This window comes from Varroa destructor, unplaced genomic scaffold (assembly GCF_002443255.2).
Source record: "Varroa destructor unplaced genomic scaffold, Vdes_3.0 BEIS01000001.1, whole genome shotgun sequence".
In the NCBI taxonomy this organism is placed as follows: domain Eukaryota; kingdom Metazoa; phylum Arthropoda; class Arachnida; order Mesostigmata; family Varroidae; genus Varroa; species Varroa destructor.
The window spans coordinates 52,713,061-52,732,296 of NW_019211454.1; the positions used below are offsets into that span (position 1 = coordinate 52,713,061).

Here is a 19,236-nt window from a genome sequence, read left to right on the forward strand (position 1 = left end):
TATGTCTTTTCCAGCCACTTAACCAATTGCATTCATTTGTTGATACCATTGGTAAGCTTTAATGGAATTTTGTTAATATTTACATGAGCAAATTATTTAATCTAAAGGTATTTATTGTTGAATTTCATTTGTGTTTTTATCAATATTCCATTTCTTCATTATGTTTTTTTTAACTTCAAAATGTTTTTTTGTAATTTTAACTGTTTCGAAATCTGTAGCAGTAGACAGTGCTACTGAAAAATGTCGGGGAATTAGAGAAGAGACAAACATAGGGCAATAGTCTAGTTTGTTGTTTGTAGGAGTTTCCATGCATACACGTAACTTTAAGCAATGAGAAACGCCATACACACATAACTTTCATAGTATTTATTCATCTACTTGGATGAATATATTAAAACTATTCATCGGAGTTTTCCAACTCTGTCCTTAATACAAATATCGTGGTGTTCTTGCACTACACATAGCAATATATATATATATAAAGTACGGTGGATTCTCTTATAATATATATATATTATAAGAGAATCCAACGTACTTTAAGATTGAATAATTTTTGAGCCAACAGAAATAGAACGATGATTCTTTAATATGTATTAGAAATCCTCTCCTTTATTACTTACTTACCTGTTTCGGCTCTCTGGCATCCTTTGGAAAGCCACATACTCAACATTCTCCTTGCCATATGTAACTTTTCCTATCTATGGCTTCTTAAGGTAAATACACCCTGGGACATGCTTGCCTACGAGTTGTCCTTTTTTGGGACATTGAAAGCCCCGTAGTCAGACAAACCTATACTGAAAGAAAAGCGAATTGAAGCCAACATCGAATACTCTTTTACTCGATGCAAAAGGTAATTTAAAGGTTGCGATGAAGTCTCGCATAGTTATCAAGTAACCTGCGTGCTTCGATTGCCGTGCTAACGGTCCATGAGTTTCTTAAGGAACTTGAGGTAGCGAACTAATTCATTTCTTCATTTTTGGCAAGTGTCTCATAGCAACAGATGTCCCGTGTAAGTACTACAATTCTTTTAAGTCCCAACTTAGCCGATATTGCTACCGAACTTTATTGCTTTCCAGAACGACTCTACACTGCACGCCTGATCTCTGTCCGGCTGGCGGTAAATATTGAACTATGTCTTGTTTATGGCTACCGTATCTTCCGGACGGTTTCTTTGTTGATTAAAGTTCCGCAGATTGCACGTAGAATGCACCACACTTATATGCACCACACAAACTGGCCTGGAATCAATTCACAGGGACCCATTTTTTATTTCTTTCTGCATTTTTAGTACTGAAGTTATAATTCTATAACATATTAGATGTAAAGTTTTCCCCGATCGTGGCAGTGCATTCTTACGCTTCGTGTCCCGACATCTTGTCAACTCCTTGCTGGTCTTCAACACTCTAATCTTCATTCTTGAAACGTTCACAGCATTCACGCATTGTGCTTTCGCTTGAAGCCTCCTGGCCTACTGTGTTCACCAATCCTCCATGAGTGTTCGCAGCACAATGGCCTTCGAAGAATGCACAAAAGGTTGACAACTTAGTGTGGATCTTCGAGACTAAGGAAATATCTCTTTTTCAGAACAATTTTTTTGCAGTAAACTCAACCGGTTTTCCCTCAAACATTTCTGTAAAACTGAAACATTTACCACCCAGATTTCGCGCACTAACAACATTAATTTCGAAATTAAAAAAAAAACTTATTTAATTTCGACTTGTTAAATTCGGTCACGATTTATAGCATTAGCAGAAATCTGTAATGCATAAAAAAAACAACAATCGCGTAAAACCTCCCCTATAGAGCATTATACAATCTAGTTAATTAATTGAACGTCTCACACATATTTTAGAGGTTTCGCACGAAATTAGTAGACATTTCCATTGTCGTAAACCTACGTAAGATCCACTACCACTTATTCCAGCATTGTTTTATTCTGAGTACGGACAACCTGTTAAACGCAATGGTAGCGACGTATAACGTCATGCAGCAGTGCCATATATCGACCATCGTATCAAACGGAAGATCTATTTTGACCCTATCCTATATCCTGAACATAGCTTGTAATATGAAAGGCATATTTCGCTTGCTTATATTTTTTAGATCTGTTTGAATATCCACGTATCGATGACATCAAGTCAAGTTTGCATTTTGATTTAAATATTTCCTGTTTATAGGCACAGCGTTGTTCGTATGGCAGAGGAAGCTCACCATGGACACAACAGACAGCCGGTGTTAATTAAAGGCGGGTCGCAGGATGCGTCCGCACGGCGGGCTCAATTCGGAACACGACAGTCATCATTGGATAACGTTGAACATGAACAAGCGAAGCTCAGCCCAAGAGTCGAGGGTCGGATAGTTGTCCTTGCGCGCGAGGTTTGAATCGAGAAACTTTAAAAAAATTGTTATTATACGCTTTACTGTACCGTATGTTTATGCTGATCGTTGACATAATAAGAAAGAATGTAGAGATTGGTTGGCTATAGCTAGATGCAAATCGATATTTTTTGTAGTGGTCTTTTCGAGTAAAACACCTTCATATAAAACTAGAAATGGGCCTGGGTCAGCTGAAAAAAAAACTGAAAACATTGATTTACTTGGACTAACTGTGCTCTCACGTTGTTTTATTTATGTCGTGTAGAATTTTAGGTGACTTGAAAACTAACGATGAAATTAGAGGAGCTTTTTCAGATTAATTAGCTAAAATCTTTTCAGGAGGTAGACGCACAGAAAAAGCTAAAGCAGATATAACTGAATATTGGTGGATATTTTGCTAAAAGGGGTATTACTCGAAATATGCAAAATCGAGCGTGATCGCTACGTGAAAAGTCTTCGAGATAATAAGATAAAAGTTCAATCATATTTTAACGTACTTTCTCATACGATCTCTACTGAACACATTACGCTGCCATCGGTGTTCTAGTTACCATGTAAGCTTTTGTCTCACGCGCCACTTTTCGTGAACCACTTTCAATGGAGCCACGTACTCCGATGGGACTTAACGTACCGAAAATTTTACCAGGCTTTATTTAATCACCTACCAGCGAAGGATATTTATGATTATTTTCCTGCATTGTTCGACATGGTTCTGTCCTCGGTACTAGTACGTCAACTTATGGGCACGTTGATCAAAATCTAAATATATTTTATCGCATCCTTTAGTTTTCAACTAAAATTCATTTGATTTATTGAAACAAAGATGGTTGGTTATAGCACGAGTTACTTTTAGTTGAAACCTATTTTCGTTGACTATCTATGGCAGGTGATAGTGAAGATACGTTTTTAATTCTTCTTCATATCTCAGGTCCCGGCGGTACGTTTTTGCTTAACTAAGAACAATCGCATATTACTCTATGTCTATTAATTTTTTCATCATATTCTTCTGTATGTGTTCTGCTTCCTATTACTTTATTTTGTCCACTGTTCTACATGGTGATTGTTGTCATTTCTATCAGTGACGTTAACGCAGCAGTGACTAGCCGAAAACCGCGAACTACTTGATCGACGGGACGCGCCTATCGCTTCAATCGAGAATGTTCAGTAAATGTAAATTCAAGCTGACACTTTTCTTGGGTACTATTTACCTGCACGTTGACACAGATTTTACATAGCAAAAATCAATAATAGATAATATATAATAATAGGTAATAATGAACTGTTAATGCATGTGGATGATACAACTCGATCGTGGATATCTATTGTAATAGTGCAAAAAAGGCCATTTGCAATCATGGCCGAAGCATCAAATGAATATATATCTTAGTTGTTAGCGAACTCCAGAAGGCCACTGTACCATATATTATAATTTAATGTCAACATCTGTTCTGAATATTTGCGTCTATTAACTGCACGTGGTATTTGGAACAAGACACAGCTTCATAATGATTATTTTTGTGGAATTTTTTAGGCGTTTTCTATTTATTTTTCTTTTGATGCTATAAAGTGAAGTGTTTGTATTAACTGTTTGATGTTTTGTTTGATCGTAGCCTTCGAGAATAGCAGCCTGAATTTTCGAGTTGGTTTTATGTGTCCTTTCTTCTTAAAATGTCAGCGGATGTCTACCAAAGGTGCCGTATGTATAGGGTTTCCAGTCGCGTTTTACATAACTTGTTACTGCTGTGAGAGCTAGAATTTTTCTTTTACTTGGAACATTATTGGGTGTATATCTTTGACATTTATAGCACTAGAAATCTGCAAAACGGAAAAGTCTCATTTCTCGTTTTTGTACGTACGACAGTAGCTCCCATACAATTGGCAACAGCACAGAAGCTATAGATACACTTACCAAGCATTGTGAAGAACACTCAAAACGGAACAAGAGTGTCGAAATTAGAAGGCGAAGGCTGAGATATTTGCTCTTATCACACTTAGGTTCTTTCAATTTGAGATAATAGAAAATGTTGACGACAGCCTTCCCTTTTTCTATTACCAATATCAGTAAATTAGAAATTACCTCAAGCTAGAAGTATATTACCTTTTCAGCATTATATCTATGGCATTATATCTAAATTCATTTTAACTCCATAAATAGGAATAAAGCTTCATTTGACCGTGTGGTTACACATCCGCGGAAAGAAAAATCCTATTGGAAATCTGTAAAGTTTTGAAGCTGGTAACCTCGAAGTGGTCTATTCAACAGATTACTGATCCCATTAATGCATAAACCAATCTCGCATTCAAAGCTACTAATGATTTGTTTTATTCTTATGTATGTGTCTTCTATAAATATCTTTGGTTGGCGTATAGGGTGAGGCTTGGTCTGCAGAGAAACAAATGGATAAGCTTTCGTTAACGGCCCATATCGACGATGTCATTCCCGAAGAAGCCCTGCAAATCAGCAGCTTCAACGAAAAATGCTGATCATTCAAAGGCAGAGTATAAATGATATATTTTTGTGTGGAACTAATAGCGCTAGAAGTAACAGCAATGAAAGCATTGTTTGGACAGCGAGCCGTTGCAAAAGCGCTAATGACTACACAGACGAAAGTCCTTTTAGAGATCATGAACAGGTTCTCGTTAAGATAGAACGGTCCTTTTTTATCCTTACTGATTCGATTGCAAACAAAAAAGAAACAAGTTCACCCTATTGTATACCTCGGCACTTCGGCTTTATGGACGCGGAATGTAGATCGGATCTGGCAAACAACGACACGCAGCAGTTATACATTTAGCTATAGGCCTAGCTCTAGACGATAGAAATAAATTCTGATCTTATTTTAATTTTATCTTAAATTATTTGATCATGTCTACAAGTTCCACTAGGTGAAGTATATTCTTGGGGTGACTTTTATGTCGTCGTTATGTGAAAAGTGGGCTCTCATGCCCCTGCATGGCCTAAAGACTGTGCGGAGAGACTGTGTGGTGTGCGAATGATTTTTTTGAAGACGACACAAGTCCGATTGACCCAAAAAGCCAATGGCCAGCCACCGCGGTAACTGTTGCGCATAAGACATGACTTCGATACAGTCATACCGGTAAAATTACCGAGAGATAAAAGAATTTAACCATAAGCTATTCAAGTGTTAGATTCAACCAAGTTTGTATTGCCGAAGACCGATGTACACAATGAAACAAGTCGTTGAATGGCTAGACAACGAAAGAAACTAACAACATGATCACTATAATATATATACAATCTTAAAGATAATTATGCTTGAAATAATATTTATCTCTATTATTATACTTCGTCAGTGGCATAGGCCAAAGGCAAACAATGAGTTAATGTCTATGATGACGAAAAGTAAACCGTAGTAATAAAGTATATAACTAAGGAATCCATAATGACTACTCGTTGGAAACGAAGCCTATAAAAAAATCTGTTGTCCTTTAAGACACGATTTACGAGGATGGAGTGACGATTTGCGCGCACCGTTAGGTATTTGGATTTGAAAAAGTGCTGAAATGGCATCATAGAAGGCTTATTAACTCATATTACTCATGGCAAGGAGTAAAGCTCTATAGGCGAAACACATAGGTTCCATAGTTATTTTCTAGTACCCAAGCTATAAGGCAAATAGAGGATTTCGACAAAAGAGTTTCAACAATAGTATACATTTATACGATATAGATCCTAATAGAACGGTAAATTTTTGACTCTCATATAATCAATTATGTTCCGATAATTTAAAAATATATTTTATCATTTTTTTTACACAAGATAATAATGAAATACAAAGAGTGTATACAAGCACGCAGTCAAGTTCTATCGCCGTAATGTTATAACATATGCTATACAAGTTGAACATTTATACAGATGATGCATTTTGTCTATCTACTTATTTGGAAAATACGAAAACCAGTTTTGTAAAGTTTATAAAATATTTTCATTGTTCGGTAACTTCTATCTTAGTTCAGTTGATGATTTCACCTAGGAAAGGCTGATTTGACAATTATTTACATAAACAAAAACGCGTTCATTTCTAGCATTGTGCGTGTTCATGATATAAATCAAGTGGATTATGTTGAAGATAAACAACTTAGCGTTTGTTGCAATGAATCTGTCCGGTATAATATACAATTGCGCTGGAGAATCGCACCCTTCAGAATTACAAACGTCAATGGCTAGACGTCAAAGTGAAGAAGAAAATGCGGCACGCATAACTATACCATGTTTACTATATTATTACCGCCTCATTTACTCTAGAATATCTAGACCTGAAACGTATTTCACAATTTTGGTGCAAAAGAAAATAGGTAAACAATATGCCACTGGAACTTGTTTGTCCTTAATACACCTATTCGGGATCTATGATGCGTGTTTATCCTTTGACTGCCTATGCTAAGCTTGTACTTGGTACTAATGTCACTGAAGATTGATAGAAAACATCAGTCAGCAGATATGCATTTTTTATGCAAAAAAAGAAAAAATATGCTTCAAAATATTATGGTCAACAGTGATTAGATAGAACTGAGAAAAGCGTTTGCTCTTATTAAAATTCAAGTGATCAATGTTAATGATTGCTAGGCTTTCAGTTTTGAGCTTGTATTAAAGCTATAGCAGAAAACACCTGTTAGAATGACAAATGTCAAGGCTAACGGTTTAGTAAAAGTAAGTAATTTTTCTAGTGAAAAATCGTGGTCCATTAACCAGGACTAGGTGCGAAGAAGAGTAAAGCTAGTTTTTCAATAGAAGTGCGCTGTGTGTGAGAAAATAAGAGATGTCAAATACAATCCGACACAGTAATAACGTACATAATAATCTTATGAAAAATATGATGAAATACCTACATTTCTATGATATGTTGCTGCCTTATTTATTTGCGAATTTATCGAAAAATAAAGCTAATCATAATTCATTTTTCAAAACTGTTTTTCTATGGCCGCGACTTTCGGTTACCGCATGTCTTTGTTAATGTCTAAACGACTCAATGGGAAATTTTATCTACTTCCCAGCAGCCTCACACATGCTATATGCTGTACATATCGAAAACGTATTGAACGTTTGGCGCAATTTTTTCTGGACTGTCTTTAACGGAGATTTTGACTAGTTTAAAAAGAAAAAACAATTATGCTGAATGAACGACTAATACGGGATATTTTTCTTCTTGTATAGACACTGAACACGCGAAGCTCCCCATAAGGGCATATATAAAATAGTTGCTTTTTTAGCCTACTGTGTTCCATTGACTATTCCCTTTGAAGGTGAGGGTACCCTCTCTGTTTTGCCCTTGCCATTAAGTTAAGACGATATTTCCCCCACTGCCAACTGGATTCCGATACTGAAGCATGTTTTCTTCAAACGAGTACCCAAGGGTTTCTCTAACGAAGCGCGGCTCCGGGAGAGCTTTGTGAACACTTAAGGGATTACTTTCGGTGTCTATTAAGGCAAATCGTCTACGAAGTTGGTGGCATTAGCTTCCCTTAATTGTGTGAGATACCGTTGATAAGTTGGTCAGGGATATGTTCCTTTTCTAGCTGACGTGTTTACGAGTTAATATTTTTAGAACTTTTAGAAGCGTGGATTAACACTGAGCATGTAATCAGGACCGTAATTTATATGCAGTGTTTCTCCTAGGAAGTACTCTATGAAGAAGATTATCTGATAAGCTAGCTCAGCCTCAAGACCAACCTCAACAATGGATAGTAACAGCACGGTAGGATCTCAGTTATATATTGGTTTGATCGAAACTGCAAATCATCTATACATTCAGCTATATTACTTTCGTTACAGAAAGACACAGTTAGCTATTATTAATTTCAAACTATTAGAAATCACTACAATAAGCGCTGCGCGTGGCTTTTTAGAGAAATTCACTTTTTAGATAGGATGTTTGCGATAATAAATCTGCTCTGTAGTTGGTTCAAGGAGTGCCCACGCCGAACGCCAGCAGTCAAGCATACGTTATATAGATTCCCTAATCCCGATCGAGAATATTGTTGGAATGTACCTAAGACAAGTTAATATAAAGCTAAAGCTAAGAGAAAAAAATAGTAGAAACCCAATTCGCTTTTCGGTTTGGGCATAGAAATTACACATGCTACAGATTTAGGTGCATCGCAGAATTTCACTCATATAGGATTCATAAGTGTGGTATTATATTGCTTTCTGAGTGAAATAGGTTCAAAGTATTTAGTGTACGGTTTCAAAAGTGGTATACAGTCGATAATGACTAGCCTTGTAGCGAGAAGTTATCGGCCCTAAGAAAGGTCCGCATGAAATTGTGTGCACAGACCCGAAGTCAGTCACCTGCACGTTATGTCTGCATTAACCGGAATCGAAGGTGGGTAACGGAAAACCCGAAGGCCGCTACGTTCATGAATGACATCTCTGGTTTTGCCCTTTTGACCACAAAGTTACTAAGATTTACCTTGTAGGTACCTACAACATCAGTGCATATGACGATACAATAGAATATTGTTCTTTCGTCGTCGTTTTTTCATTTCAAAGACACAGTCTGGTCTCGCACCTGACCTAACAAAGGGTCTCAAATCACACAAATCTAACCATTAAGCGAACAATCTAAACATTACAAAACTTTACCATAATATCAGACATTTAAAAAGCGCGCCAGAATCGACTTCAGTGTTTCGACCAAATACTGCGATTATTCAAGAAAGAAACGAAATAATTAAAAAAATGTTTATTAAACATCCGTTATATATATACATATATATCCTTAATACTAATAGAAGCAATCTGTATGATTGACATTCATAGAGGTAAAGTAATTAAAAAGGTAAAGTATTGGGGTGCGATATTTGTAGCTGTAATGCTTTGTATAATGACCAAATAACCTGCTTTCTAGCGTTTGGGTTTTTTCAACCGGCCTGGACAATATAATAAACTGTTGGCTTCAAAAGTTGCTTGGAACCGCAAGAGTATACTTTGTAGAGATAGTAACAAGTTGCCTTTTTCTATTGAAAGCTTGTCACAAAAGTGTAATGCCATCAAGGGAACCGCGGACGACCGACAGACGACAGAACGGTCGATGAGCTGATATTAGGCCTCGGACGAGTTCTTAGCCAGCCTACTGTGCTTTAGTAGGAGCAGTTTCTGCTTTTAGAGTACATAGATGCTAGTCACAATATGTCCATGGGCCGTCCTTTGCCGGGACCGTAATGCATTCGGCCTTGTAGGAAGTAGTGATTATTAAGAAATGCAGTACTTTTGCTTGAATAAACTGATCATACGTAGTTGAACCTACTTGGATGCACTTCGAATGGACGATAGTTGAAATTTAGAAATATGGTTCGGGTAAAGTTTATGGAAAAAATCATCCGTTAGATGTTGATTCTTAGCGAAAGCTATACATATCATTGGCTTTGAACTGGCACACAACCTGGTCTTAATTAAAAAGCTTCTGAAAAACGCATGTTAAAGATTTGTAGAATATGCTTCTCATTAGCTTAAAGTAATCGTTATCTCCTTATGATCATGCAGTGATAGCGTATTTAGCTATAGTGCTAGTAGTAGTATAGATCCTGCCGGCTAAAGCGAACTGTTTTACGTCTTATCATTAATAAATATTACCTCATATACTCAGTACTCCGTCAGAAATAGTTCGTCTTATAGGTTAGGTAACTGTTTGTTTTGACTTAAGATAATTATTTAAGAGATATGCATGAATTCAACAGAAATCTCGAACAATACTTATACCTTGTCTTCGTGGTGGCAGTAACGGATCCGTAAAATATTTTCTTTAGAAATACAAGCATTTACTAAAGGAATCCGAATCTCCTACGACCGTACGATGAATTCTTCAATTGTGATGCAGTGTATACACTGATAATATTGAAGTTAATCCCAACAATAGTAACTACACAGAAGCTATCATATCCATGATACGTAAACTACCACAAAACTCAAAGACGTATCCTTACTTGCTAAATCATAAAAAGATGATTTAGCAAGTAATGTTTTGCTCAAAAAAATGATTCCGAAGAAGTATTTGCTTCACAACATCTGCTACGGACTTTCGCTATCTAGCTTATTCACTGACGGTAACATCAGTGACTGTAATAACACACAGATGTACATAGCACACAGATTTAACTTATTTTTGACACACAAGGAACCGCGCAAATGATTTCTGAGCAAATTTTAGCATTTCGGTGTAGTATCAGGAATGAGACTTTGCAACGTAGACATTGTCTCCAAAAAAATATCGTTCCTAACATATAGACGTATTTTTACCTATCAGTATAGCACGCTTGGCAGCTTGGAACTGCACAATAGCGATAGCATGTGAAAGTCCCACGAAGCAACTATGATGTAGTATTATCGAAATCCTAAAAGAGAACAAAAAAGCCTGTTACCTTTCATTGTACCGTTTTAGCTTGTTTGCATTTAGCTTTGTTCTGAGCTCCGTATACGATCGCCCATGCTTACTAAAAAGTATACGTATACACAACCGATCCTTCACATAAGGTCCCACAATCTAAACTGCGTGAAGTGGAAAACCACGGAAATAGCATAGTAGATTTGAATTATAGTAGCCGGTGGACAAAATATCGTACTGAAGACCCCATATTTGGGGAAGTTCTCTTCTGCGTTAAGGTGTACGTTACAACAAATTAAGCCAAAGGCTCACAGACGAGTGAGGTATAACCCAGTTTCACTCAGTGGCCAACTTTTGTGTTTGAACAGCCTGGGTGCCACTTGTTTAGATATGTCACCTAAGTTAGATATCGATTCATGGTTGGGGGGGGTCTGCCGAGTTGTACCAGCTCCCTCAGTTCCAACTGTACTATGCGCGAGTACCGATTTTCCTTCCGTAAGCGGTACAATTTTGCTAAAAGTTCTTACTCAACCAGAACGAATTTCAGCATGATAAAGGACAATTATTAAACGTTTAAATCTGGATAAAACGACAGATTTGGAAACAGGGCAAGCCCACGCTTTTGAAACGAAATCGAGCTAATGCGTGATACGTCGCCGGTCAAAAAACACGTGCCTCGGATGTATTGTTCTTGACGTTCCGCGGAACAACTCACGCGTCAGTACTTCAAAGAATTCCGAAAACAGTCTTAGAATGTACGTACGCATCTATTCATTTCTCGAGTCAATTGATCCTGAGTTAATTTAAATATAAAGGTGGTTCGATGCAGTTCGAACAGACTGATAAGCGGCTATATTAAATATCAGGAAATAAGGTCGTAGCAGAAGTGCATATTTTATTTCACCGGACAAGAATTACCCGCACCCACACAAGTTGTTAAACTAGACCTTTGCATAATATGGATTTGGGGTTGTCACAAGAAAAACTATTTTGTAAAAATCAGAAGTAAATGATTACAATAGTTGTCGCTAGACCAATAGCCAAATGTGAATATAAACAAGTTCTTGATTGGGGCAAAGCGCATCTATTTACCGGCGACCTTGTCGTAGTTGAAACTGGCAAGAGGAGGGCACGTAACTACAACTGGTAAAGTGTTTTTTTTGCTGCTCTGGTTACCGAACGGACAACCATAGAGTAAACACGCCTAATACATTCTTAAAATTGACCCTTAACGCCTTGCGATAAGCAGTCTACTAAATGCTCATATAGACAGCTAATAATCCCTACTAAAAAAAAAGCTTCATTTCCTGTGCGTGTAGTCCGTGGGAAATGTCTTTTACTCTAAATATAATAGGGGTCATTGTCAAGGCTAAAAGGACGGGAGCTCTTCTAAATCACTGAAATTTACGTTGGCAAAACTTTCAGGAGCAGACGAAGTTCAGGCAAAAGCTAATGGTGCAAACTGCATAAGCATTGCAGACAAGAAGCAGCGGTTATGACCTAGTATATATGACTATACCTATTAGATTTAACAAGAACAAATATTCTATTCCACGAAAAATAGTACTTAAATATAATAAACCGTACAACTACTAATGTAAAGGCATGCTTATCTTTCTGCTGAAAAAGACAATTTTCAGAGATATAAGACAATGCAACATTCAAATCCCTTGCAAACACAGTATAATGGCATAAAATAGAGGTTTTAGGATGTCGTAATTCCGCACCGATGCACTTCTCGTATCTATAGTTAAGCTCGATGACACAGTTTCGATAGAATCCTATCTGAAGCTTTTTGTTGACGTACGTTTCTCAAATCCTAACAAATTGCATTGTGTACAAACCTACCAAAAAGGAACAACTAATAATAAATGCAGTTATAGTAGAACATAACAAGAACGAGGATGATACCGTTAGATTTTCAGCGGATTTCTCTGGGATCATACGATAAGTGCTAGGACTAAAGCGACGTATTTAGCTGAAGCACCCTGATCATCCAGCATATAGTTATAATAAATCTGATCCGTTAACGACGCTCTTACTATAATAAATCATGTTATTTTTCACCAAATTAGAATATTACTCCGTTCATGAATTTGTATCAACTCTCTTAGACTGGATGCTAAGGATTAGGTGATTTCCAGCTTAAGTTTAGATAAATCAACAAGTTATTGTAGGTTAGCTGTGTAACAAATACGAAGCCAAATATAACTTGAAAATTAAATTTCCAGCTACATGTATTTCAATACGATCTCAGGTGGTATATTTAAAAATGATAACATCATCAATTTCATTTTCAACGTTTATTACCTAAACATCGATGAAGTGTCATGCACCTCCAAATATACCGGGGAATGCAAATAGTTATACGCTTGTCGGATGGATACGAAGATTTCGTTGCTTTACAATTAATAATTATCCGAAACGTTAACTGTTAACATTTCGGATACCCTATTGTCGTTGTTTATCTTTATTTCAGGGTTCGATTACTTCTAGCGCGTCGCCTCTTACAGTGATTGAGACGACCAGTCGAGAACCACCAGCTACCGATTTTCGCGACGAGTTTATAGCGACAGTTCGTGTTGCAGTGTTAGGCGTAGCGTTGTTCCTGACGATGGCCGGCAACATCGTTGTGCTCGTCCTAGTTCTTCAAAGCAAACCGAAATCGGCCCACCTCTCACGAATCTACTACTTCCTGCTGCACCTCTCGATTGCTGACATCCTCGTGGGTATATTTAACATCTCGCCTCAGCTCGTGTGGGATATCTATTTCAGGTTCCCGCTCGGCAATTTCGCTTGTAAGATTGTGAAATTTCTCCAAGTGTTTGTACTCTATCTGTCTACGTACGTGTTAGCTGGAATGGCTGTCGATCGATACCTCGCCATCAGATCTGGCATAAACAGGCCAATTGTTGTTGTCAGAACAATTCTAAGCGTTAGCTGGCTGGTAGCGGCTGTCTTAGCTTCACCACAACTGTACATATTTTCATTCCAGAAGCTGCCCAATGGGGCACACGACTGCTGGGCGACTTTCGAGCCGCCGATAACTAGCTTTCGTTACGTCCTATTCTTCATAACAGCAGTTCTTTTCATTCCTGTGACGCTGATGGCTTTGTGCTATACATATCTCTCTTGGATCATCTCAAAACGATCATTGAGTCACACAAAGCTGAACCCGATACGGATGACAATGGTTATGGTGATTGTCTTCGTACTCTGTTGGACACCCTTCTGCTGTGCCCAACTCTATCTCGAATCGACCGGCCAGGTTCCCTCCATATTCATCACACTATTTCTGCTTGTGCCTAATCTCAATTCATGCGCGAACCCATGGGTGTGTTTGACATTCAGCACTACTCTGCGTCGAAAACTCACCGACGCGCTGTCATTTTTCGGCTTCTGTGAACATCTATCAGTTTACCGTTCAAAAAATGCCATTACAATATCTATCCTTCAGTACCGACCACCGAATCGCTCGAAAAGGCAGCCCAGAGCGTATAGAGGTGCGTGACTAGAGACAAAACAGTAACCACGAGCAAGTAAAAAGGACACACGACTTTTCGCGACTGGATTGGAATATTTCATAACGCGTATATACACGCATTAATCGACGGCGGATAAGGACCAGTGTTTACGTTTACCCATGAGGATTTACCATTTCTACTTATCTCAACGCCCGACCCCCTCGGTGATTCTGACCATTATTATTGTTGTTACCGCGAAGTAGATAAAATAGAGCATTTTAAACAGAGTAAAAAAAAAAAAGGTCACAGAAAAAAAATACCGTTTTCTATATTTTGCTTTTTGTGGCACACAGGAAGCTGCTGGGCGTGAAACTATCAAACTGTAACATAAACGGAACGTGGGTAACATTATTAGGTTGTTTATTCGTACCGGCAAGATGGAGTTCTGCCTGATCATCGATTATTTCGTTGGTGTACTAAGTATGCACACTTATAGGAACATAAACTGGAAACTTACTTCATAGGCCTTCTATGAGTTTAACATTAATTTTGACTTTCTCTTTGAGAGCTATTCGAGATTAAACAGCTCCAGTTAAATATACATATGAAAAGCGTTTCATTTTTTCTACGACTAAATGTACAAAATTAGAGTTAGGAAACTCGGAATGTTTATGTTGACCAATAGAGTCACCAAATTTTTCCGAGAAGTATCCTTTATAGAGCCGCAAATATTGACTGCAGCTTGCGACTTGCGACGTTCACAAACTGAACCTGAGCGTGGACCACTGACAGAAAGAGCAGCGGAAGATCGCGGAGGGACTCCAAAATTGTACGCTACGCATATAACTGGAGCCATGACAAATGGAATACGAAGATAATAATAATAATTGCAATTGTTTAGGGTTCTTGTCGTGACTTTAGTCTTCCACGATGTCGAATATTTTTTATGGTATCGATAAAATAGCACCACTTTTTTTTTGAAATAACCAAGAACTCAATATGTAAAAATAACCTGCGACGAAATAGCCAGCCACCAACAAAAAAAAGAATCATCGCTACTCGAATTCAAAATCCATGCATGTATATATTAGTACCAGTAGCTTGCTCATTAGGTATCATTTCTAGTGCTCAAATAGGCTTTGTATTGTCAACCGGGTGATCGATTGAGAATTTGGATGCGAAATGTTTCCATATACAAACACAAACAAATTGAATCAATCATAAGCATTCAACGTGTTCTGACTGCCTGCACAATAACGACATAGATTGCCCGTAACATAGGGTCGTAAATGGTGATACGATGGTAAATGCGAACGCTTTCTACATATAATTAACAACTATGACGAGTGACTAGCTGTTTCGTCACATGAACGGCATTGTCTGTTAGGATCAGCTATTCGTCTTTATTTACACATATATAAATGTAAGTAAAAACGCACGGGTCCTCCTGTACCACGAACAAAACTTGTAGCATCAACTTATCTGATCCTTCTAGTACTTACGGGCAACAAGCGCGTCTGTACGAATCTATTCTGTTTCACATGGAACAGAATGATCGACTTATTCGTGATGTTGATGGTCGATATATGGCCAGGTACATATACCTGTCCTGTATTAACGTTCAAGATGTATGTATAGGTGTTTTTCTCGTACGGATACTGGCGTGTGTTCTACCAATATTATTGTCACTGACGATTTGCCTAGAATACTTTCAGTCGTCGGGTAACCTGCTAAACTAGGTAATCTTTTGCAGAAAGCAACGATGTAAAATGACATGCAAAGAATTTTTCAACCACGAGTGACTGTTTCATGTATTTAGTCCTTGCCTTAATTACGAATTACATTAATCATTGCTTCTCGTTGTCTAATTATTCAAAACCGTTGGCAGGTAAGCTAGGGACAGTCGGTAGCTTTGAATCACTTCGGCCCGCTACCTGCACAAGCTAAGCGCTGGCCATTGCGACATCCGTTCATTCCGACGTGCCAATCGCCTGAGTCCTGAGCTCCCATTGTCAAATGAACACCACCATTGCTTTTGTTAACATACCTCGGAATGGAAGAAACGATGTGTTTGGCGACCACAGTTCGCTCAAAGCATGTCTGTGCTGCAGCAAGAAGGATTCAATTTATGGCCTACTTGTTCGACACTAGCAGCGGCAATAGCGACAGCAGTCCTGCTATTGCCACAGATTGGAGCCTCAAATCGAACTGTGCGAGTGGGAAGTGAACGATGGGATACAGCGGCTCTTTTCACAGGAAACGCCACATTCGTGTTGGGTTTTGCCTGTCGAATTGGTCTTCCACCAAAACTGGACTTCCCCGTACCAAAAGACTATTGCCATGGTATTAACGGAACATGCGTTCGAGGCGTTTGCGTGTGCAGACGAGGCTACTATCGTTATTCAGACAACAGCTGCCAGCCAGGTGGGCTTTGCCCTTGAAAATTTATCTGTAAAAGTTAAATCGTCTTAGTATAGGCGATTGACTGTTACCATGCTAACTCATTCATCGTCAACAGTGTGTTATCCTGTCGAAGTTGATGTATATCAAGCAAAGCATTTGAAGCTACCGTTTTCAATAATATATCTGAAAGCCGCTTGCATCTCTTTTTCTCTCGATCGAATTTTCAGCTAAATCAGGTCTTTTACACATCGTATTATCCGTGCTATCGTGGTTGCCTATTACGTATCTTTTGTTAGTGTTGACCGCAGCTATGTACAACGCGTTTGTGCAAGGCGTGGCCATGATTATCGAGCGGGAGGTGGGTAACGCTGTCCTTGAAGCGGGCTCGAGCTCAATTACTTCAACAGTGCTGAACGACGCGGTAGTATCGAACGAACAATGATTAATTGATGTCAATATATGCATAGTAAATGATGTACCGTTCTATGATCCTATCCAGCCTCCTCCGTTTAGCTGTGAGCCTATGAACAAAATTGTCATAGGAATTTACATATCTACGACCTCTTTCATATGATTGTAATTCATTACATATCAGTCACATGAAAATTATAAGGATCATATACGTACTAATAATTAAGTGTTCAATCGTCAAGTGGCATCCAGACACCGGCGGAGCGAGGTCTACAAGCTGTACGAGTGGAGCAAATAGCCGAAGGTGTGGAGTATGATTGGGCATATGATAGTGCCTTAGACCAAGACGAGGATGAGGCCTAGATTAATTGAGCCAGCCATAAAACCAGGCAGTCGTCGACACCTGCAATCGCGGCATCCCTCAACCGAGAACTTCCCGTTTATGTAGATATATATATGTTTGTTTCTTGTTTTTTATCTAATCGAGCAACAAGCATAGAATCTGTTTACCGCTGTAAGTTATTTCTGAATAAACATATGTATTCAGTCTTTGTCTGTTGCTATTATTGTACCTCGATTCGACGTATGTAAACTGCGGTGCTTTTGTTACCTTCTTCGTAGCTTAGTTATCATCGTTCTTGTACTCTGTGAAATTAGGCCCAAGACCGATGAGAGACCTACGATCCAAATGATGAGCTGACATAATGAAATTGACCCTATCACAGAAGGTACAATTGTGTTGGAGTATTCATTCTCTTACGACATGGTATAGACGATCAAGGACGCTAACGTTCGCTAGCGACCAGTATTCTCGTTTATTGTTGCATGTTTAGGCTTGTAAATGAACAGTTATCTGTTATCGCTCACATAGGCTTTTCAAAATTCATATAACTCGATCAAGATCATACCTGCATTTCTTTCAGGCGGCCAAATCCTTTCGATCAGTGCAGCGTGCGAAGGCGGAGGAAACTACAGAATCGATGAGATTAACGTATTCCACGATATCCGCCCAGCACATAAGGGTTACAACATGTTTTGATGTGATTTCATTTGTATTGTTTAACGGGGCCAATGCAGTGAGCTTATTAACAGCTAATGCTGAGAAACGCACGAGTGTGATACGGCATAAACCTGTCGGATAATTGGAAAGCAGCGGCAAAAAACTAAAACGCTCAAATAAACAGTATCTTATACAGCTCTATGTCCCCTAAGGCAGGTAATATGAATTTTAGTATCAGCAGGACTTCTGAAAAAAAATAACTGGACAATACTCAGCGATATTGCCGACGCGCATGGTGCCTGTCGACGATCACCACAGCAAGGGTAGATTCTACATTGAGGCGTCTCGACCATTCTATGCTATATCAAACGGCAACAATGCTATCGCAAAAAACACTATTTGAACTAAATAGATATTAAATAAAGTAGACCTTATTCGTATCGGGTGATAGGTCTTTTTCATTTAACCTAGTACACAATTCAACGTCGGAGAAATTGTCGAGACCCCTATAGAGAGAAGCGGACAGGAAAGAATTTATTTTGATGAATTACCATTTTCATGTCAACGTTGCCATTATCGTTGGCCTATTGACTGTGCAGGTAGTGGATAGGACGATTTACACTCTCGTGCTTAAACTTCGCCGCACTTTACAGACGCGCAGATTTTCGAAGTTGCGCAAAATTTTTGACCTACTACGTTCGCGCTTCCGCAGTGTAGCGCGCTCTGACGGTCACGTCAGGAGACCGACAATCGACTTAAGCCAAACCATGTCTTCGGATTATGCAAAAGCCAAACCAGACAAATGGAGTGTGTACTCCAGTATGATGCTCACAATAATCGCGCTTCAGTTGTTGCTCCAATTTGTTGAGCTCAGAGATGTGAAATTTCCAAACGGCTGAAGAGCCGAACCGACTCGATGGGCACGTAGAGCTTTTGAAAATAGAAGCCAGACCCGCGGATTAAGCTTTGGTTGCTGAGGCAAACTATTCGCTAGGGCTAAGCTCACCACCCGACGATTTACCTTCTGACTATTGTCTGATCGTCAGTAGGACGCGTTTTCAAGATGTGCGTATCCAACAGCGAGGTTGTATACAAACGACTAGGGACAACTGTAAACCTGCTGTTTATCCAATTCTTTGTTTACTTATCTATTATCGATATGTATCCTGGCAATCAACTGCAGCTTTGCATGAGCTGAATGTGACAAATGATTGAATGGGGTCGTTGTTGACACGGTTGC

At 38.6% G+C, this 19,236-nt stretch overlaps 2 protein-coding genes and 1 long non-coding RNA gene across 19 annotated transcripts in view; 2 read left to right on the forward strand and 1 right to left on the reverse strand.

Moving 5' to 3' along the window:
- LOC111244236 (uncharacterized) overlaps positions 1-1,435 on the reverse strand; it is a 4,218-nt gene extending 2,783 nt beyond the window's left edge. The window contains exon 1 of the long non-coding RNA XR_002670805.2: positions 625-1,435. This is a non-coding gene — a long non-coding RNA (uncharacterized LOC111244236). The remainder of the gene's footprint in view (positions 1-624) is intronic.
- Positions 1-7,305, forward strand: part of LOC111244180 (uncharacterized) — a 21,995-nt gene extending 14,690 nt beyond the window's left edge. For 8 of the 14 annotated variants that reach the window (XM_022791007.2, XM_086978315.1, XM_086978314.1 and 5 more), the window contains 2 exons: positions 2,178-2,376; positions 4,747-7,305. In XM_022791007.2, the coding sequence (XP_022646742.1) occupies positions 2,178-2,376; positions 4,747-4,860 (313 nt within the window). In that variant the 3' untranslated portion in view covers positions 4,861-7,305. Of the gene's footprint in view, positions 1-1,076; positions 1,118-1,431; positions 1,535-2,177; positions 2,377-3,455; positions 3,547-3,986; positions 4,073-4,746 lie in introns of those variants that run through there. The other 6 variants (XR_015319757.1, XR_015319758.1, XR_015319756.1 and 3 more) reach the window with 6 other exon arrangements.
- A 6,010-nt stretch (positions 7,306-13,315) lies between these two features.
- LOC111242969 (uncharacterized) lies at positions 13,316-18,442 on the forward strand. 4 transcript variants are annotated; one of them, XM_086978327.1, is made up of 4 exons: positions 13,316-13,443; positions 16,071-16,606; positions 16,813-17,006; positions 17,249-17,545. In XM_086978327.1, the coding sequence occupies exons 2-4, from the start codon at positions 16,279-16,281 to the stop codon at positions 17,357-17,359; spliced, it is 633 nt and encodes a 210-aa protein (XP_086834453.1). In that variant the 5' UTR covers positions 13,316-13,443; positions 16,071-16,278; the 3' UTR covers positions 17,360-17,545. The 4 variants fall into 4 exon arrangements, 2 of the variants coding, with proteins under 2 accessions (XP_086834453.1, XP_022643675.1); XR_015319759.1 differs by lacking the exon at positions 13,316-13,443 and adding an exon at positions 17,920-18,442 and having other exon boundaries at positions 14,229-16,606; positions 17,239-17,440; XR_002670245.2 differs by lacking the exon at positions 13,316-13,443 and adding an exon at positions 17,920-18,442 and having other exon boundaries at positions 14,229-16,606; positions 17,249-17,440.
- The last annotated feature ends 794 nt before the right edge of the window (positions 18,443-19,236 follow it).